The sequence below is a fragment of the Emydura macquarii genome, unplaced genomic scaffold (assembly GCF_026122565.2).
Source record: "Emydura macquarii macquarii isolate MOO-44397 ecotype Brisbane River unplaced genomic scaffold, CSIRO-AGI_Emac_v2 contig_1119, whole genome shotgun sequence".
Lineage (NCBI taxonomy): Eukaryota > Metazoa > Chordata > Testudines > Chelidae > Emydura > Emydura macquarii.
Genome location: NW_027131256.1, coordinates 10,351,923 through 10,374,434, shown reverse-complemented (window position 1 = coordinate 10,374,434; position 22,512 = coordinate 10,351,923). Strand labels below are relative to the sequence as shown.

Genomic DNA, 22,512 nt, shown 5'->3' with positions numbered 1-22,512 from the left:
GACGTCATCCTTAAGTTCTTCGGGGCGTACCTCCTCCCGTTGGCACCGTTTGAGGCGGCACCGACATTCTTCTGCGTCCTCGGAGTCATCAAGGGGCCAGTCCCCGGCGTGGAGTGGCAAGAGCCGGAGACGGGCTCGATGGCACCGCTCCAGTGGCTCGGGGTCCCGGAAAGACACGGATGCTCATGGGTCCAGCCGATGCCACCAGGAGCCTCACCAGTCAGTGCCCATGCCAGCGCTGGGCTGGCCCCAGGGTCCCTGGCAATGGCCCTATTGGGGCCCATGGAGGGCTCATGTGGGACAGGGTACAGTGTCGGTCCCATCCTTGGGAGCGCAGTCAGGGCTCCCAGCGCCAGACAAAGAGCGCAAGGACCATTCCCTGAGTGAAGAATCGGACCCAGGGGAGGGACCCTCCATGGGGCCCCATCAACAAGGGGGAGAGCACCCACAATCCTCCTCCTCCCCAGATGAAGTGGCTTCTAGGGACCACAGGGCACTGCTGAGAGACTTCAGGGCACACCAAGAGCTCCTGAAAAGGGTGGCCTCCCTGGGATCTCAACCTGGTCCTCTCCAGACTCCTGGGGTCGCCCTTTGAGCCCATGGCTATATGCCCTCTTCTCGTCCTTTCTTGGAAAGGTGGCCATTACCTCAGCTAGGAGGGTTTTCAAGATTAGAGCTTTGACCTTGGAGCCCCCCTACACTGTGTTTTATAAGGATACGGTGTGGTTGAGACCCCACCCAGCCTTCCTGCCCAAGGTGGTCTCCCAGTTTCATTACTACCAAGATATCTTCCTCCCCGTGTTTTTTCCCAAACCACCCGGGTCGGAGGAGGAGTGGAGATGGCACTTGCTGGATGTGAGACGAGCCCTGGCCTACTACATCGACAGGACAAAGTCGTTCCGGAAGTCGACGCAGCTCTTCGTTGCAGTGGTGGACCGGATGAAAGGATCACCTGTCTTCACCCAGTGCATCTCCGCATGGATCACCTCCTGCATCAAGTGCTGCTACGAGCAGGCGAATGTGCTACTTCTAGGGGTCATTACAGCGCACTCAACCAGAGCTCAGGCCTCATCTGTGGCCTTCCTGGAGAGGGTGCCCCTGCAGGACATCTGCAAAGCCGCCACCTGGTCGTCGGTGCAGACCTTCACATCCCACTACGCCATCGTGCAGCAAGCAAGAGAGGACGCAGGATTCAGCAGAGCCGTGCTGAGGGAAGCTCATCGGTAACTCCTACCCACCTCCAAGGTATGGCTTTTTATATATATTGGAATGGATATGAGCAATCACTCAAAGTAGAAAACAGGGTTACTTACCAGTAACTGTTGTTCTTCGAGATGTGTTGCTCATATCCATTCCACGCCCACCCTCCGTCCCCGCTGTGGGAGTTGGCAGAAAGAAGGGACTGAGAGGTTGTAGGGAGTAGGGTCTGAAGGGCTGAGGGCTGAAGGGAGTAGGGTCGGCGGTGCCTCATATACCGCGGCATGCGAGCGGTACTCCAGGGGGCGCCGGAGCCAACCCTATGGGGTCTGCTAAGGGGAAAAAAGTTCTGGGAACCCGTGCACGGTGGCGTGCACTCACCTATATTGGAATGGATACGAGCAACACATCTCGAAAAACAACAGTTACTGGTAAGTAACCGTGATTTTTTTGATAAATAACTGACTGATTCATCACCAAGAATGTCACTGAAAACTCATCATTTCAGCTCTTGTGCCACCGTGAAATTGGAGATGGTTGCTTTCGATTGAGATTGGAAGATGTTAGGGTAAATATTTCCTTCTTTCCTTAAAAAATGCACTCAGAGATAAGTAAGAGTTGCAGCTGACTGATAGTTCCTCTGTTCTCATTACCATTTCAATGACAATCTCTAGTTTTTCAGCATAATTGGAGCCTGTTCTAAGAGATCTAAGTATTATTTTGTATGCATAATTCCTTATTATTCATAATCCTGCTTGGCTTTCATGCATGCTACCCTTCCAACATTAAACCCTTTTGTATACACTGTAGTTTCATTATTTCATGAGACAAAACAGTGAGGCTCAAAGTTAGTTGAACGAAAGTTCTGGATTTTGCTTTGACACTGAAATAATATTAGAAATGTTACATAACTTTCCATGTTTCAAGGAGAAGACTACTTCTTATTTATGGGAAAAATTTGTTAAACTGCATTGATGAAAAGCTGGCTGTTTTTTTTTTTAAATAGAATAAAAATAAAAAAGCCTGAAATCATTCTCATTGCTTTACATGCAAAACTTTTCACATAGCTCTATTTGTTCAGAAGCCAAATGCAAAATGCAGGAAATCAGTTAAAATATTGATAATTATACTGGAGTTTTGAAATGGAAAAAAAATGTTGTTTGTGTGTATTTCAAACATCAAGCTGTACAGCATAATATTAAGTGAGCTTCGCCTTAACTTGTATGAGATCCCCCTCCTCCTCCCCACTATGGCAGGCAATTGCTTAGAGATCTTGATGGCAATATCACTTGGCAAACATTTTGGACTCTGCTCAACGTGTGACATCACGCTCCTTTATGGTTTTCCACATAAAATGAGTTCTCCAAAGAAAACACAGAAATTGAGACTTAATCTGAAATCTAGTATTACATCCTCTAAGGTCTTATTAGCTGCCTCAATAATTCCCTCCTCCTCCCCCGACAGATATTACTAAATGCTGCAGATAATAGTGATAAACATTTTACAGTCTTTTTATTATTATTCTTAAAGGTTCTTAATCAGATGTTTACCACCCCTTCTCCCCCTTTTTTTCCCAAGGATTGTGGAGTGGAGTTTTGCCTTCCTTCTGTGAAACTTTCACTGATCTGTATATAGCTGATGTAACAGTTAGCTTCATTTAGTCTTTTGGATTATTGTGTTTAGGCCCTTGGAAGTGAATTTCTCTTATTTTTTGAGAGAGGTGTTCATGTTTGGAAAGAAGAGTGTAGATCAAAACATTGTCTGTTTTGTGTTTTGGCTCCTGATATATCAATATTTTACAACATGATGCTTGGAGAAAAAAGCCCACCAGGTGTCTCAAAGGGGACCTCGTTCTTTCTTCTCTGCCTCATGTGTCCGTGTCCCTCTACATCTGTTTATATTTATCTGTGAATAAGATAATTTTTCTCCTGTTATGTGTATAGCATTTATTTTTAATTTCAACTCCAGACATATGGATTGTCCTTGATGGAAAGTTGTATGCTCTCTGTGATAGACCTGAATGAGAGAGGTGCAGCAGGAAGGGCGAAAGTAGCAAACAGTGCCAAAATACATGAAACATGATGTTATACAGGCGAAGCAGAGGAAGAATTATCTGAGCATCATGTGAGTTTAGAATAGGCTTGACGTTCTCACACCCAAACATTTCCATCTGGAAGCTGTTCCTAAGCAAAAGGAAATAGAGACAATATTTTCATATCTTCTGGAGTAGCTCTCCAGGGAATAGAATACATTCCTCCGTTATTTTTTCCTGTACCTTTTGGGGATATGTTCAGGTTAATTGCTGTTTCAAAGAAGCAGGACTTTTTAAAAGTTACTTTTCAAAGCGAGTAAATAATATCAAACTCTTCTGATCCTTCCTTTCTGAGAGTCCATGCAAAATCTTCATGCTGTGCTTATGCAGGATGTTTGTGGCAATTCAGGACTGCGTCTTAAGAAAGAAACAGTTTTTTGATACCATTGCAGTATGAAGGTACGTCAGGGCTTTCTCCTCATTTTCGAAGTTCTTAATAATTTCCTCTCTGCCTCTTTCTACCCTGTCTATTGCTTTCAGTCTGTCCAAATCTCCTCTGGCTACTTACTTTGTCTTCTTCTCCCACTCCAGGCTGCACACCTGCTTTCATAATGTTCTGTACACTTCAGTGTACAGTGACTCATCCAAAATCTTGAAAGATGCACCTGTTCCATGCTGCATTTAGCTTATAATGTACTCACACTTTTGTAGTATATTGTACCGGTAGTACAGGTAGTATAATGTACCTGTTATAATATTAAACTGTAAGTTGCTTTGGATGAGGATCTGTTTTCTTGGTACACTTCACCTGTTGTACAGAGTTGTGTACATTGGTGGTTTGTGTGCGTGTGTGTATAAAATATTAGTAGTATTTTCTTTGATACTTGAATGTTCAAAACATTTTGTTTTGCAGATATTTTCTGATTTTAGACAATGCAGAGCAAGAAAGTGGAAAGCTGCTTAGAAGTCATTTTACAATTCAGTAAAACTTTAGTAACAAATACACGGCAACTTTACCTTTCTCGTTCTTGTTCCAGTAAATTTGTAAACTCATCACTTTTTTCCATATACTCTGTATGCTTCTTCTTCTCATCCTCTAGCTCGTACAGAGTCTGTCTGTGTGATTTTTCTGCCATTAAAAGCTGCTCCAGCATTCGTCTGTGAGTTTCTTTCTGTTTCTCAACAACTTTGTCAAGCTGCAAAAGAAACAAAATCTCTTGCAGTGCTGTAAAATTCTTTCTTGTTTCAGTATTTATTTGTTCACCACAAATGATGCTAAATTCTTTCTTAGTCATCAATATAAGCTTTAGAGACACATTTTAAGTAGTACAGGCCCAAAGTTTGACCTAATATAAAATAGAATTTATAACTTGATGGCCAAATTCTTTGGAATCTATTTGGAAAGCATTATTTAATTCTACCACTTCATTGCTGAGAAATTTTTAAATAAATTAAGGTTTTATTCTGTGGGACTCTCAACTACATTGTATTCAACAACTGCCTCCTTAGCAGCTATTAACATTTACTGCTCCCAGAGCTGTGCTCATATCATCGATAATTCGACGGAGAAACAGATGTCTTGGCATTAGGTGCTCTCTACTTTAGGTGAAAGTAGGTTTTTTGTTAAGCAGAAATAGCCATCTTAATTTCATTTGATAGTAATAAGCACCGATACAGGGTTTTATATTGAACCCTTTACAAACAATAGCAAATTAATTCTCACAACGTCCTTGTGAAGTAGGTGCATATATCAAAAAGTGACTTCCGTCAAGGCCCGATAGCACGGCTCTTTCCTGTGTTCATTCCACTTGGCCTCACTTCCTTCTCTGTGTGGGTTGCACAAAATTTTGTGTTTACCCTTTGAAAAATGACAAAACCAGCAGAAGAACAGCTAATTTTAACCAACAAGGAGTTATTTGCATTAAGTGACAAGATTGTGTCAAAGAAAAGCATATGCTTTTTAGACATATAAACCTACTTCACAAGTAATTGGTGATTTAGGTCGCCTCAGTTTTTGAACATTCTTTGCTCTTCTCCTACAGGTCCCACTATCAGGACCAGAATCTTACCCATTACCTGTCCCAGACTCTTTGTAAGCTTTCTGCTGATTTATTGAGCTGTTTATGGTTTATTTCACATTAAAGCTGTCTTTCCTCTTCTTTAATAATTGTAAATAAGAATAAAAAAAGAAAAGTGGGACCACTAAACACTGAGGATGGGGTGCAGATTAAAGATTATCTAGACATGGCCCAACACCTAAACCAATACTTCACTTCAGTTTTTAATGGGACTAATGAAGAGCTTAGGGGTAGTGGCAAGGCAGCTAATAGCAATAACGGTAAGAATTTTTGCTATAAGCTGGAGACTTATCAATTGGAAGCAACAGAGGAGAAAGACCTGGGTGTATTGGTTGATCACAGGATGACTGAGCTGTCAATGTGATGTGGCTGTGAAAAAGGCTAACACAGTCCTATGATGCATCAGGCGAGGTATTCTGGTAGAGACAGGGAAGAGTTAGTACCATTATACAAGGCACTGGAGAGACCTCATCTGGAATACTGTGTGCAATTCTGGTCTCCCATGTTTAAGAAAGATGAATTCAAACTGGAACAGGTGCAGAGAAGGGCTACCATTCTTATGAGAGGAGACTCAAAGAGCTTGGCTTATTCAGCCTAACTAAAAGAAGGCTGAGGGGAGATATGATTGTTCTCTCTAAATACAGCAGAGGGATAAATACCAGGGAGAGAGAGAAATTATTTAAGTAAAGTGCCTATGCAGACACAAGAACAAATAAACTGGCCATCAACAAGTTTATGCTTGCAATTAGATGAAGGTTTCTAACCATCAGAGGAGTGAAGTTCTGGAACAGCCTTCCAAGGAGAGTAATGGGGGAAAAAACCTAACTGTCTTCAAGACTGAGCTTGATAAGATTATGGAGGAAATGTTATGATATGCTTTGTAGGCACTGCCTACAATGGCATGTGGCCCATTGGTAACTGCCAGTAGCAAAAATCCCCAATGGCTGGAGACTGGACACTAGATGGGGAGATCTGAGTTACTACAGAGAATTCTTTCCCAGGTATCTGCCTGGTGAGTCTTGCCCACATGCTCAGTGTCTAACTGATCACCATATTAGAGGTTGGGAAGGAAATTTTCCCGGTCTGATTTGCAGAAGCACTGGAGGTTTTACACATCCCTCTGTAATGTGGGGCATAGGTCATTTGCTGCTTTGAAAAGGAGAGAAATGGTAGGTTCTCAGTAACTTGAAGTCTTTAAGTGAAGGCTGGAGGGCCTTAAAAACTCAGCCACAGATTATGGGACTGTTGAAGGGGTTGCGGGGGAGAGGGGAGGTTCTGTGGCCTGCGATGTGCAGGAGGTCAGATTAGATGATCATGACGTTCCCTTTGGGCCTTAAGACTTTGAGTCTGAGTCTATATTTGTAAGAGAGATCATGGGGATAAAAAATAAAATGGACTGTCTGCTATGGCCTTCTTGTTCACTAGTAAGTATATGAGAATGTGTTAGTGCTAAGTTTCATCCAAAATACACACCAATACTCCCTTCCTGGATTAGTTTGCCCAACCACAGTGGATGTGTGGTAGATTGCCCCAGTCAGCATGGTGTCTTCTTTGTGGAATAATTCTACTTAATCAGAAAACACCCCAACCTCTGGGGTCCAACCCACTCCTATGTGCCAAGTCCAACCTTCTCAGTGCTCTCTTCTGCTTCCCAAACAGCTACAGTTAAAGCCCTGACCCAAAAATGCAAACGTACAGCAAGACTGAGCTGAAGTTAACCCCTTGTTCACTGGGGAGCAAGGAGAGCTGGTGGGGGAAAAGAAAAAGTTCAATTATTTTTAAACCCTCGCCCTGTTAAATAAAGAGACAGGAATGTCAAAAGCTGAAATATTTTGACCAGCTCTATAGTTGGTCAAAAAATAGGGAAAAATTTCTGAACATGCAATTGAAATGTTTCCCAATTTTTTTTAAAGACATTTAGAAATTTCAAAATTTGTAACACTTTAAGCAGCTCCTAGGAGCAAGTGCTTTACATCCCGTTACACAGTTTCTGAATCATATTGCTAAAACTCTGCCCCACACGTTGAAACTCATGCAGTCTACAGCTCTCAAATGAGGTGGTTCTGATCAGCTTTTGGGCAGATAATCTAAAAGTTGGCTATAAATAAGCATGGAGGTGACTCACTTTGGGTCAGGTGACAATTCAGTGGGCTTACTGAGCATGCTTCAGTGAGTGGTAAGTTTCTCCTGTCGATATTAGTAGAGTCATAGTCAGTGATACAGGAAATGTAGGAAAATAGGCCATGATAGGAGGTGTGAGGCTTGAGATTTTTTGGGGTGTGTATCTGTGGGGACAGGAAGGAAGGTAGCCGGAAGCTGAGAGATCCATATAGCCATAGCTTCAAAAATGTGTATATGACTCCAACAGGGTGGAAATTGCTATCTTAGAAAACTTAGTGAAACTTCTTGACTTACATTTCATTAAAGCCAAACGTGAAGGAATGGCTGGTTTCCCAGCATATTAAATGACTGATGTGGGTGCATACCCAGGGTAGTCAATCTAATATTCAGAAATGATACTATAAGTGGAACATATTTTTGTTTGTGATTCTTGGTGTGAAGGACATGGGAGCTGCCTGTAATATTTTATTAGTATTATATGTTCTATTTGTTTGGAGATTCATTATGGTGTTTGCTGTATTACAAGGGGTTCATTCAAGCAATGGTTAGTTGTATGTTTGCAGGGAAGAGGACAAAAACTTCACAGTGTTCCATTCATTGATATTTAATGGACAGTGCAGATGTCATTTTTTGTGAAGTTTTATCTCTGTCCATGCTGAGATCAACAGTCTGGCTGAAACCTGGGAGGAGAGCGGGGAATACTAGGCAGGAAGCTGGAGCTAGAATTCGGTGTGGATAAAAGGACAATTCCTGTAGAACAGGAATGAGTGAGGCAAGGACTTTGGGGACAGACTGAACCCCGTTTCCTGAGGGTGATAACTAGGCTTGCCTGAGCCTCTAAGTAGAACAGATAGACTGTCTATTGTATTTAAAAATTACTCTCCTGTTATGCTTTGTTTGTACCTTTGAGATTAAACCACACTCTGCTTTTAAAAGGCTGTTTGGTTCACTGTATTCACAGCTTGTCACAGCTTCTGAAGGGAAGCTTTGTAGGTAGCTGAGCCCAGAGCTGCTGAGCAATCATGGTTGGTGCACAGGGTGCTGTAGCCAGGGGCAAGGTCTCAGAGTAGGAGAATTGTGGGATTCCGCTTTGAGAGAGGTGCAGATGCAGGGCCTGTCACCTGGTGGGGTGCACTAGAGGGAGAGGTAAAGCTAGCCCTGAACCATCATACTTGGTACCTACAATTCTAGCATTGCGAGGATGTGAATTGCAATCCCAGTAAAGGGATGATTGCCCCCAAAACTCTCTTACCAAATGCTGCATCTGCAAAAATAGGTTCTACATAGAGTGTCTGACTGACGAGTCCAGAGAGTGCTAACAAGGAGCCCTGTAAATGTCCACTGAAAATATAATTACAAAAATCTTAATTAAATGATCTGTTGTTTTTGTTCTTGCTAGCCATGTGTTTTTGCTAGATCTAACGTTTGGACATACCGTACAATATAATGGAAAATGAGAGAGGCTAATGCCTACGTAACTATGAATAGTTTCACAAGCTAAAAATTCACAGGAATTTAATCATTTAGAAACATTTTGCCACCCACTGCTATCTAAAATCAAAACAGAATAGCATGCCTGATATCTAGTGGGCTGGAGCTGGCCTCTCAAACTTTCCCTCTAAGCTGTTTTGTATTTAGTGGCGCTGTGCCAATATAAAATCTGAGTTAGTTGCATTTCTTTATATAAATCCAATGTTCAGAAAATAAATTACTTAATAATGCCACTGTTGTTGGAGTATGTGTGTATAAATAATCTTTGGTTTAAACTTATATATGATACAGCACTGTGCAGAGAGAGTTTTGGGTCTTCCTGAATACATTTTGGCTTTTTTTCCCTCTCCCTTTCAACACTCTGAGCCAAATTCTTATTTAGACAGAATTTGCTTGTCCCAGCTGCCAAGTTTTTAGCACTGTTGCTAGTTTTTTGCCCCCATTACAGTAATCTATGGGCACTACCTGCCATCTCCTGTGGGCATTTGAAATTTGTGGTCAACATTTGCAAGATGATAGAGATGCCATTGAAAATACTCTGTTTATTAGGTGATGAGTGCATCCTTCTCTCGGTTGGTTGACATTGAGCTTGAACATATCGATTAAAGTTTGATTGGGGCTAGATGGATGCAAAACATTAGCCTCCCCCCCCAATCTGGTGGTGGAGGGTTCAAGGTGACAGGAAGTGTGATGGACAAATCTCAATTTAGGATCCTTCGGAGCACCAGAAAGGAAGCTGATGGCAAATTTCTGAGCTTCAGAGCATGAGTCCCAAAACATCTGATGTATGCTAATGACCATAGAGATTCTAAATATGAGGTGGCTTGTTAATGATAAAAAAATTAAAATAGGAAAAGAGAGGAGACTTAATCCTCCTTTCGTCGTCATCTTTAAAAAATAAAAAAGATATTCAAAGTTGGGGAAAGGGCTACCCTCATGCAGTTACCACCAGTATGTTTGGTGCATTTCCTCTCATCTGTCAGAAAAATGGCAACCAATCTGAAACCAGGATTATCCATGACCAGTCTTTCTTCCTGTAGCCGGCAGGATAGATGGACAAGGCAGGCAAATGAACCACATGTGACAGGTGTTAGTCACATTGCTTAAGGCACTACTGGAAGGTGCTCAGATACTACAGTGATGAAGGTAGTACAAAGCTACCTAGTACAGAACTAGTATAGAATAGAATGAAGCCTTCCCCAAGTTGTTCTCCTGCCTGTCAGAGACAGCTTGCAGTTGTTACAGTCTCTTCAAGGTGTCACCCAGGCCTCTTAAGGCTCCGGAGCCTTAATGGAGCAGAAGGCTCTTTTAGGGAGGGACAACAGAAAAATACTCCTCCTGCGTGAGCATGTTCTGTGTGAAATCCCCTCCCTGCCATCCCTTGCAGTGATAGCCAGGTCAGATGGGATCAGCACCACACGTGTTCTGAACTGGATCCTGGCTTCTTACTTCAGCAGCTCCCTGACAGTACCAGAGATGATAGGGGAACTGACCATCCAGTAAGACCTGACACAGTCAGACTCACAGGGGGAGTCCTAGGATAGCAGATACCCAGCCACTTCCTGTCCTAATTTGCTTTATCTGGAGCGGGCCTACATCCAAGGTCATAGACCGGATCAGCCAATTGTTTGCAGCCTTCCTGTTCTCCCCAGTAGGGGATTCCTCCTCTTTCCCTAACCCAAGAAACTTCCAAAGGATAACCCTCTTTCTGCATATTCTCAAGTCATCACCTCATTCATCTTGAGGGACTTCTTTGCTGGCTATGAGCTAAAATATCCACTCGTTCACCTTTCCTCTCATATTGAGACTCTCTGGAGGAAGGAGAATTGTACTTGTACTCTGAGCCTTCAGATCTCTTCTGAGAATCCGAGGAATATCTCTGGAGGAGAGAATGGGCTTACTTAGTCTCACCCACACTAAAGCCCTGAAGATTTCTCCAATAGAGGCTAACACCTCAGATGATGAGGCTTGTTTTCCCATGTTTCAGTAGGGAGAATCACTGAACCAGGCTCTTCCTTGTTCAAGGTAGGTTACTAGGGCTTTGGTTCCCTTCCTTCCTGCCCCAAGAATGTGCAAAAAATCTTCTGACTGAATCGTGCCTTTCATGATCTGTGACTGGCCCATGTGAATGTGGGCTCAGCAGCAGCGTCTCATTCCAAACCCTCAGACCCTGTTCCTGGAGTTGATCGTTTCCTTCTGTGACTACCTTGATTGTAAAGTGGATAGTACAGTCAGGAAAGCCTGCTAGCTAGCAGACTGCGATCACTTTCATCTGCACCTCATGCACCTCCAAGGTCGCTATTTCAGATCTAAGACCGTCTTCCTTGAACCATAGAAACATTCCATGTGCCTCGCTGGGTTTTATGAGCCTCAGCAGCGTTGACCAGCATTCCATCCCTCTTGGAGCTTACATCCTCAGTTCATGTGCTGTGTCTCACCGTTTTTCTAGTTTCACCCTGTGGGGAACAGTCTCATCATAGCTTCATTTCCTTGCCCTCTTCTAACATCCTGGACTCCGTTCTGAAAGAGCTCTCTCTCTGAGAAGAGAACCTCTCTGTCTAACATGAGCGAATTGTTTGAGAAGAGCAACTCCAGCCCAGGCAAGTAACATTCCTTTTTGTGAGCTGGAATTGAAGTCCAAACTCTCTTCTGGCCAGTCCAAGACCAAAGAGAATCCTTTCTGATCACTCCGATCTTGCCCCAGCCACCTTGGTTTTGGGGGTGTGTGTGAAACAATCTCCTTGTTCTTTCCTCAATGTTTACCTCAGCCCACCCTCACCAGAACGCACCTAGGAGTCTGTCACAGGTGCAGCTATGGTAGCTAGGGATCCTACCCCGCCCAGCAGCCGGCAACGGGCAAGGCCTTGCTCTCTTACCCTGACAGTGGCTCCTCCAGGTCCATGACAGCAGCCGAGCCAGCCCTGCTCAGTGGTCGGGGCAAAGCAGAACCAAAGCCCTGGGGGCAGACTGGCTCCTGCCTGTGCTCCCTGCTTCTGCCTCACAGGTATTGCTCTCCCTTGGGCTCCAGCAGAGGCCAATGGGCAGGATGCTACGCCACCCTATTTGTGCATCCCCCTGCTGGCTCAGTGCATAGGGCAGCTGCCCCTCTTGCCCTGCCCTAGTTATGGCCCTGGAAAATTGTGGTAACTGGACTTTTGGTGTCCAGTAAATACTGAAGATGTGAGATTGTACAGGTCCCCTTAAAACTGGACTTTCTGGTAAAAAACTGGACACCTGGCAACCCTACGATCATCTCTCCCACCTAAACATCACCCCTCTCTCCTCTGATCTTAATGAAAATAAGCTGCAACCTGTGTATTAACTACAACATGTTCTTGATCATGGATCAAGGAGGTTAATAGGGTTTACTCTCAGTGCTTTTTTAGTTAGCAAATGACTAGGAGAACTGAGACCTATTCTTGACTTAAAGAGGCTGAATCAGTTTTTGAAATGTGAGAAATTCAAAATGAAATCTCTTCAACGTTAATAGCGATATATCTAGGGGATTTTTATCTTGCCCTTCCTATAGGTCAATAGATCTTCATAATCGCCTTCCAAACATAATAACAGCTGCTTAGTTGTATGATGTTTTTCAAGTTTTATTTTTATCTTAAAAATATCAGAAATGTCAAGTCTTTTTTCTTTGAGAATTCAGGTACATACACTGGAAATCTTAGAAGCCTTTATTAGCAGGGTCGGAGTGATAAATTTTTCACAGAACAACTTCCTCTCTGCTCTCCCCCACAAAAAAACCCCAACTAAAACTAAAACAAAAAAAACCCCCAACTGTTTTGTTAGGTGTTGGTGGTGGTCTGAATAAAATTTACTTTTGCTCTTTCTTACTTTTTTGGTATTCTGATGCTATAATCCTACTGATTTTCCACTCATACATTGTGTTCTGGGGAGGGGAGGGAGACAGGACCTGAGTTTCTACCATTAAAACCTAGCAAAGGGGGAAAAAAAAACAACCCCTTTCGTCCCTTCTTTATACATCCTAAAAAAGTTCAACAACCCCAACCTCCCCCCCCCAAACCCCTATTTTTTCTTAGTAGGTCCCCTTTAAATATTAAACAGTTTTTGCATTTTTGACAATGAGGAATAAGAACAAGCTTGTCTGGCATTTCTTAGGTTGCAGAGAGAAATAATTCCTAACTAAAGAAAATTTGGTTTGATAATCTCTCTGCTTTTTAAAAAAAATTCCTTCACAGTCAAGGAAGACCAGTTTTTTGGCCCACCTTATTCAGAATCAGCTCTGCGAAGAGAGGGAGAGAGTTTTTTACAGTTCTCTACTTTGGTGGATTTCTTGGTCTACATGAAATAAATTGGTGTCCTCAGTACTGGTTCTAGTGAACTAGCTGTCCAAGTTCCAATGCCTCCAGCACAGTTTTAAGTCCACTAAAACATTGTAACATTATGTGTAGGTGGAGTGAGCCAGGAAGGAAAGTAGTGGGGCAAGGGTCTCAATAAGATTGCACGAGGATCCTCAAACTCTTCATGGTTAAAGGGCCAAGTTCCCTGCCCCTACCATGTCTCTTTGAATCTGTTCAACAAGGGAGAAAGCAGTGTATTTTTCTTGCCCTTAGGGGTACTCTTAATCAGACATAAAATTTGAATCAAGTCATAGTTTAAACTGAATGTGGGCATTCTGCACTTAACCCCTTGAAGATGTTGATCCACATCACAAAACTGTCTCAAAACTATTGTCAAGAGTGGGAGAGAACACTCATCAGAAGCCAGAACAGCAGGGCTTTTGGAGGTCAGGGCTGAAGTACATTACCAGAGCTACATGGGGAAGTTCACAGAGCCCTTTCCCACAGTGTGGCTGTCCTTCATTTTTCATAAATATTTACAAAAAGCAAACAAAAAACTAAATGTGTCTCTAAAACGCAAAACAAATAAATAAAATGGAAAATATGCTATGCAGTTTGTTAATCCTTTGATTCACTGAAATGTATGAAATACTAGGCATCTGTATCATTTTTGCCATGCTCAGAATGTTTACTTCTGTCTTTGTAACTTCCAAGTCCTGTGATGTTAAAAAATCCTTTTGGTGCCATTAAGTGTTAGAAGGAAAAAATGTGCCTAAATTTATGCAAAATAGCAGACAGAATTTAACGTTTTTAAACGTCTTTTCTTCAAATCATTTTCATTCATACTCAAAGTATCTATGACATAATTCCACAGTGTGCTAAAATAAATTAACCTCTGCAATTGAACTTTATCTGTTTTAGATTATAGCTAGAGATTTTAACCTTTGAGCTCCTGAAATGAGTGCTGACCTTTTGCCTGACATTATTTTCTGTGAAATGAACTCTGTTTCCTTGGGTATGTTTCTGTTACAGAGCCTGGAAAACACTTGGTGGAAGAAGTCTTATTCATGACTTTTTTATAACAGTAATCTATAATGAGCACTAAAATCGTATTTATCTGAATGGAAGGGGAGACATCCAAGAATTATTTGGATAAACAGATAGGAAGAGATGTTTTTATGTAAGTGTTATACATTGGGGAGTCATGATTTAAATACAGAGAAGTGTAGTTCAGAAAGGAGGGCTTCTGTTGCTTAATTATCAGTGTATTACATTTTTGCCTTGATAAAGTTTCTAACCTACTGTAATTTTATAAATGGTAAAAAGCCTGATCCTTCAGTTCTTGTGTACCCATAACTCCCATTGGGAGCGTAGAGTGTGCAGGGTCTCAGGGAATTTGGACCTAGTACCAAATTCACACCTGGCTCACGCAGAGAAATTCCCATGAAGTTAATGGGGATGCATCTGCTTGCATCAGATGTGAATTTGGTCCTCCAGAAAGCAAACTGCTGCATTAAACAACGTAGCTATCAGGCTAATTTTTAAATGTCTGAGTAGACATTAACAAATCCTTACTCCACCTCCCCTCTCCCTGTCCTCCTTCCCCCGCTGAAGAAAATAAGTATTATTAAAATTATTAAATTTATTAAATTTAAAATGTATTTTTTTATTAAATTTATTAAATTAAAGTATTATTAAAATAAGTATTTTCAGGTGAGGAAAACAAATATTGTGGGCTAAATTCATTGACTGCGGTGGAGTTTCACCTGCTGAATTTTGCCCAGAAAGGTTAAATTACTTTTCCAGGGTCATGTAGCGAATTGCTGTGGGAACCAGGATTATAACTCAGAATGTCTTGGGTCTCTGCTCCATGTTAAATCAATTAGATCCATGCTGCCTTACAGTTTACAGCAAAGTGTATTTTGTACTTTGGTCTGCTTCCTGGTAGCTCCATATTGGATATGCAGTCTGAAGGCAATATCCTTCTCCCATTGAAGTCAGTGGGACTTACACTATTGCCTTTGATGGGCAACAGGATAAGTTCCTATGTGTATATTGATTGCATAATACTATGCATACCTCTCCCATAGGCTTTTCATAGATATCCTCTTGCCACTGTGCAGCCTTGGTTTGAATAGCGTCTCGCTGGAGCGCCTCTAACACCTTTTTGGGAGTAACAAAGCCATATTGTGCTTCAAGCAAAGCCAAGTCAATTTTTTCAGCCTTAAGAACTCCTATGACTTCATCTTGAGCCTGCAGAAACACAAAGAATTCCAATGAAGTGGTTTTATGTATTGGCATGCTCAATGAGTAGCTTCTACATTAACATTTGGTAATAGTTTTTAAAGTTCTTCAAATGATATGGTAAGTACCCTTGAGATAGTGGGTTAAGTGAATACTTTAAAATTGTATGAGAAATATTGGTCTTTGTATTTTCAAAATCCTATGCTTGATTTTTTTAAAATATGGGCTTTTTAGGTACACTTTCTGATACTCAGTATTTTGTTAAAAATAAATTATGTAACTCAGTTTTTGTACCAACATATACTTTTCAAAGAATTTAGAACAAAATGTCATTTCAGGTGTTATCTGATTTTAGATTTTCATATAATTTTTAACGTACTTTGGGAAGCCTGGAAGCTTTGCATTCTCTGTTCACACAGGGTACAAAGGCAGCTTTTGTTGTTTGAACTTACTCGGAGGTAGTCAGCTTCTATTGTTACATATACGTGTTTGTGCATTGAAGCAAGTGAGGTACATGGTGCAGAGGATGTGACCTTTCACAACATGCATTCCAAAAGCATGCAATAATGGCAGCTCTTTAAAACAAGATTAATTGCCTTTAAAGCTGTCAGAAGTTGCCTGTGTGTGTGTGTGTGTGTATGTATGTGATTATGTATAGGGGTGTGTGTGCGTGTGTGTGTGAGAGAGAGAGATACATAAGGCCAAGATTTTCAAAAGTAACTAATAATCTTAGGGTCCTCAGTCTTGGGTGCCCCCTCAAGCTGCTTTAAAGGATCTTGAGTTACAGAAAGTGTTGAGCCCTGTTTTCTGAAAACCAGGCCTCTTTAAGGTGTGTTAGATTGCCCACCCAAAAATCTAGTCAGTTTTGATAATCTTGGCTGCATATGTGGACATTATACACTCTGTATATGTAATTGTATATATTTTTCTCTATATACAGCATAATTGCCAACATTATCCTACAAAAGAGTAGAATTACTTTGTACTCACTTACTTTGTAGTATGTTTGCATATGTTCTGGGACAAACCAGCAGGCACATGTACCTTTTATAAAGTTACTCTGTAACAAAGCCCATTGTGGAAACATATTGCTTGTATTTGTGGGGAGCCTATAGTGTTTGATAGGTACCAAGATATAGATACATATAAAATAAATAAAAGCAAATGCCATGTCATTTAAAAAAATCAGTTCCTACTTCTTAATGTTGACAGATGTTAAGAAGTTAGAGGGGAGAAATGCTGGTTAATATTAACTCTGAAAATGTCAAATGGAAATGCAGAAAGTCAAGTAATTTAAAATAAATCTATACTAGGGTTCCCAGAAAAAATTGGCAAGGAGCTCTTCAGGCTGTACACTCAATATTGTTAACTCTCATGACTTTATCATGAGTGTCATACTATTTGCTTTTCTTGAAGCCCCAGTTCCTGGAGTCATGAGATTTTCATGAAATAACAGCTTTAAAAAAAAAGGTTTCTAGCTCACCTGGAAGTGGAGAAAAGCTGAAGAAGTGGCCGCCTCAGAAAACAGAAGGCAAATAAAAGGCACAAGATTTATCATTTTAAAAAATCTAATTTTTAAGATACTCTTATGATGGATTGGAATTGGCAGTGCTGTACACTGGAAAATCAGGAATCCAAAAAATGCATTCACACTTTTTTTCTACAAAAGTATTTTCTCTCTCACCCACAGAAACCTAAAAATTACGCACTGGCCCAAATATGTTCATATTTTTAATTTAATCCTATTTAATTTTAAACATACAGAGATGGTTGGAATTATTTTTTAACTTGACAGAGAGATGTATTTGCTTAGAACTGTGTTTTGAGAGTGTGTGTTTTTGGGAAATCTGGATCTTGATCTAAATTTAGAGAAAAGGCAGGGAAACAGGCTTTGAAAAAAATTAATACCAGTTTTTTTTCTTAACACATAAATTACTCCCTGATTTCATATGAAATACCCCATCCTATGTTTTGGGTCCAATATTGGGGGAAGTGTGTGGGGGGAAGGGTTGCTAAGAATTTCCCTGTGGAAAGGGCCAAAATAGCACATTCTACAAGAATTAACAAAATATTTGGGAGGGGTGAGCATGCATGTATGTGTTAAACTGGTCACTTAAATATGTGAGTGACCAGTTGAACGAACACACACACAGATTATATATAATATAACATTAACATACATACACATATATGTAGTGAAAGAACACACAGGTAATGTCCAGATGTTAAACAGTGAAACCATGTGATAAATCCAGTTATCATGCACCTTTGACCAGTTCACCTGACCTCTGCCCACAAACATTCCAAACTCATGAGCAGTTTCAAACAGCTGTCATTATTTTTATTAAATCACCCTGCCACAGAAACTTTCTCGTCCTTTTTTCTGAAAATATAGACTTCTATTCTCACTCCCAAGTTATATTTGCCTAGGGTAAGCAACATTCAGCCTTGCACCACTAACAGTGTTTATATATAGAAAAAGTCACAATTTTGAAATCCAGTATCTCATGGCCCTGGTGGGAGCCAGCCCTCATTCCTAGCCCTGTAATTTTAAGCTATTGTAAAGCTATTTTAGGACATTTTTAAGGGGGGGGAGGGGGTTATATCTCCCTCGGAACCCTGTACAGTTGGACTCCAAGTAACTAATGCATCTGGCTTTGCGGGAGGGATACAAGAAATTACCCCAATAAAAGGTTTTCTTTAAATTTTGGAAACATTCCTAAATATTTATATAACAAATATATCACATTCAGAATACATGATGGGATTGTGTGGCATTAAAGTTTTACCAGTTCTTCGTAGGGATGAATTCACATGTAGTTTCACACTTTGAGAGTAATGGGACCATTGAGTCACTAAAATGTTTCCACAATGACACTTACATATTTCAAATATGTTATATGCTGGGATGAGTAGGGAAAGTCTTGTGTTTGTTTTGGATTAGGAGTTCTTGTGTGTGGTATTTGGATGAATATTTTATGTATTCTTACATTTTGTATTTGTACACCTGTGGCAATTATTATAAGTACACTATCCAAAATGAAAAAAGCATATATTTAGAGTAGATTATGCAATCATCCTACAATCTGGAACATAAAACAAGAGACGACTTCACCTGTAATTCACCCTCAAGCACACTAAGAAGAAATAGCAGGTCATCTCGAGAGAGGTCCTCTCCTTTCTTGGAATATCTTTTTTGTTTTTTCTCAGGTTCAGGGCTTCTTAGAATGGTGCTAGGGTCTGCCATGTGGTCTTTCTCCTTTTGTCCCCTTTTCATGTTTACTCTCTCAGCATAAGAAGTATCTTCCTTATGGTGGCCCCTTAGTCTTTGCTGGCACTGTTTTGATTTGGTTGGCCTTTCTGTGCTGTTACTTCTGGAGCGCATTTTTTTTTGTCCCAGTAGCTAGAAGAAGTAGGAAAAAGTTAAATATTTAACCATCATCGAATGTAGAGAATTACCGGAATTCATTCAAGGTAACATTCATCCAGGACAGAGAGTCCACAAAAGTCTGCATATGCCACATAAGTGGAACAGAAATCCCATATTAATGGATCGTGTAAATGGCAGACTGACCAAGTATCTTGGTGTGTCAGGGAGACTCCCATTTATAAGCAAAAAGCTTCTGACTCCTGATTTTTTTTTTAACCTTATCTCCCATAACAACAATACTTCTTTTCCCGCTTGGCTCCAGTCACTTCAATCCCTTTCTTGGGTGTCTGTTATTTTGGGCAGGGAGGGAGAAGTGGAGGGTTCAATGCATTCTGTGCTCTCTTTGTTGGGTGTGTTGGTACACATGCAGCTAGTCCTGCCCTTGGCAATAACAGGCAAGCACTCACACACGCTAGCCATTTGGGCTTCTCGTTTGCACTCTGGAGCAGACAGGTAAGGGGGGGATGTTGAGGGTTCCAAGATAGTGCTGTACATCTCTGTGGCCATGCTGCTCTTACCAAAACCGTGACCGCTGAGCACATCTAGCAGAGACACGTCAGGCAGGTGTGTGTCACGTGACCCTGCCCCACTACTGAGCTCTGTGAAGTTATTTTGAAAATGTTGGTCAGTATGTCCATAAGAGCTTGTATGAACCTACTGCATTGGGATGAACTTTGCCCTGAGGACTTAAATGGGTCTTAAATAGTGCATTGTGCCTGGTATGGGCCCTCTCCACTGGAATGAATTGCAACCTTAATGGTTTCAAAGGCATCGGTCCTTACATATTATCCACTGAAATAGCAAATTCCAGTGTTAAATATAGACTATAGGAACATCAGTTTAGATAGAAACTTTCCAGATGGGATAATCATGCTTTAAGAGTGTCTTCTCAATGAGAAGAAATTTATAATGTACCATACTCTCTCTGCTGTTATTGCATATCTGTATGGCGTAAAACTCCCTCCCTTTCTGATGGTAAGCTTTTGGGATAAGGTACAGATGACAGTGCCTAGTCTAATGGAGCCCCAGTCCTGACTAGGCCTTCTGAGTGCTATTATTTATATAAATATTAAATCCTAAACATTGTTCTCAATAAAATAATACTCCTTCAAACGTTAAATACCTCAAAGAGCTCCATCTATTTAGCTTCTCAGAAAGAAGGTGAATGGATGACTCTATCACAGTCTATAAATGCTTGTGAGTGGAACACAAACGTGATAATAGAGGGCCCTTGAATCTCGCACGCAAAGGTATAATTGGATCCAGTGGCTGGAAGTTGAAGCTAGATAAATTCAGACTCTAAAAAAGGTGAACATTTTTAATAGTGAAGGTAATTAACCTTTGGAATAATTTACCAAGGGTTGTGCTGGATTCTCCATCACTGGAAATGTTTAAATCAAGTTTGGACGTTTTTCTAAAAGATTTACTCTAGTTCCACCTATTGGACTTGAAGGAATAATTAATTCAGGGAAGTCCTATGGCCTGTGTTATGCAGGAGGTCTGACTAGATGATCACAGTGGTCCCTTCTGGCCAAAATCTGTGAATCTGTGAATAATAATATTCCAGCAGAGTTCCTCCTTTTGCCTGATTCTGAACTGAAATCACTGAATCACTTAGTCAGCTCCTAGTAGCAATGATCATGACGTAACAAATATAGTAGCATTTATGGTTTCAGTGCAGGAGGAGGATTCAAAGAGTAGTAGAGGTGAGGGAGCTTTTGTTTAATATAAATTTTGGTTGATTAGTTAAAAATGACTAAGAATATTATGGAAAGGTAAATAGAATCATGTATCACTGGAAATTTTTGGTGGTGATAAAATCCCATTGTAATAGACATATAATAATTTTAAAGTATTCTTAAAGTCGTCACAGGAAGAAACTTACTCCTTCTGGTCTCCCAGAGCTAGAATATGGCAGTTTTGGGACAAAGTGCATGGGATATCTTTTTTATCAGGTTTTGTACTAGTATAAGGCTGGGGTACGAGTTCATTGTAACGCCAACACCATATCCTGCTTCAAGTCCCTCCTCAAAACTACTCTTTTCTGTAATATATTCAGAAGACTGCAACCCAGTAATGGTTAGACAGGTGGCATGTTGTGATTGCTGCGTGATTGGTTAAGAATTGTGCTTATCCTAATGTTTATGTTATCCAATTTTTTATCATCACCACTACCCCTCTCTCATGACATACTTGTTTTTCTCATCTGCCTGTTACGCCTTGTCTTTTAGATTGTAACCTATGTAGTACTGGGATTGTTGTTTACTATATGTGTGTACAAAGTGTAGCACAATGGGGCACTGGCCTGGTTGGCCTCTAGGCACTACCACAATAAAAGTGACCAGTGTTAATCACAGCAACAAATGCAGGGGTGATGTAGTAAGTCAATCACCTGATTTAATTTTTAACTCACGTATACACCCTTATGCTGCAAGTGTAGGAGGCCATCAAATGCAAAATGATACACAACGCCCTTCTTTATTTTCCTCCTAGTGAGTGGAATCTGCGTGTTCTTTATGCAGCACCCTAAACCGAAGCTCATGCTTGTTTTAAACTGATCATTCCAGACCTCAAGATGGCATTTCCTCCCCCAGGTACAGACTTGTCCTGCAGGCCAAGTGCATTACAGGGAGTTTTCACCTTCTTCTGAAGCATTAGGTGTTGGCTACAACCAGATGCAGAATTCTGGACTTGATAGAGCAGTGGTCTGATGGCAAATTCTATGCTTCCCCTCCCTTTTCCCCACAAACAGTCATATGCTCGAGGACCCATGCCACGCACCTTCTTCACAGGTTTCAGTGAATCCAAAGAGGGCTGTCTGAGACCCCCGTTAGAGTCTGTCAAACCTGCTCCTTAATCACCCAGGTAGGTCACTAATGCTCTAATACAAGGTGCTTTATGCCTCGGAAGGCAGGCTGACCTTCTGATGAATAGGTCAGCTGCCCAGGCAGATGGGGTCTCAGCAATACTCCAGTGTATGACTAGCCCAAAGTACTGTGGGTATTTTCTGCTGAATAGAGCCATTTGCTGCATAAAAATATTCTGTTGCGGAATTCTTGCATACAAACACAACAACTCTGTTAAATCTGCTAATCAAAATACTTACCTAGGTTCAGTGAGCAATGACAATGATTAGAGACAAATGGAATATTTTGGAACTTTTAAAAGTAGTATTTAGGTTTACTTTAAAGTTGTTTTACTGTGTCTGAAGAAAGCAGGTATTAATGCACTGGTTTATCTATCTAATCTGTTTGTTTAGGAATTTATATCATGTTAATGAGAGTAGTATTTATGGGTATGTCTACACTGCAATGTAAGCCTGTTCTTACACTCAGGCTTGAACCCAAATCCTCCTTCCATCTATGCACAAATCTCTGACTCAGGCTTGGGCCTAGGTTCCTAGGACGCTGTGGGGGTGGAGGGTCAAGTTGGGACTGAGGGTTCGAGCCCTATTGCTTTGCAGTGTAGATGCAGCTCCCTCCCAGTTCAGGTCCTGGGAGTCCGCCAGAAGTATCCCATAATCCCATGGGCAACTTTCTTTGCCGTCTTTATCCCACAATCTCCAATCAACTCAATTGTAAATGGAAGCAATCCCCATTGCTGTAGTGC

The 22,512-nt window shown here is 41.1% G+C and overlaps 2 protein-coding genes across 2 annotated transcripts in view; one reads left to right on the top strand and one right to left on the bottom strand.

Moving 5' to 3' along the window:
* Positions 1–18,858, bottom strand: part of FILIP1L (filamin A interacting protein 1 like) — an 86,554-nt gene extending 67,696 nt beyond the window's left edge. The window contains exons 1-3 of the mRNA XM_067546145.1: positions 18,589–18,858; positions 15,309–15,482; positions 4,247–4,425 (exon numbers count right to left, since the gene is read on the bottom strand). Of these exons, the coding sequence (XP_067402246.1) occupies positions 4,247–4,425; positions 15,309–15,482; positions 18,589–18,858 (623 nt within the window). The remainder of the gene's footprint in view (positions 1–4,246; positions 4,426–15,308; positions 15,483–18,588) is intronic.
* Positions 1–22,512, top strand: part of CMSS1 (cms1 ribosomal small subunit homolog) — a 333,908-nt gene that overhangs the window by 91,734 nt on the left and 219,662 nt on the right. The gene's annotated exons all lie outside the window — the stretch shown is intronic.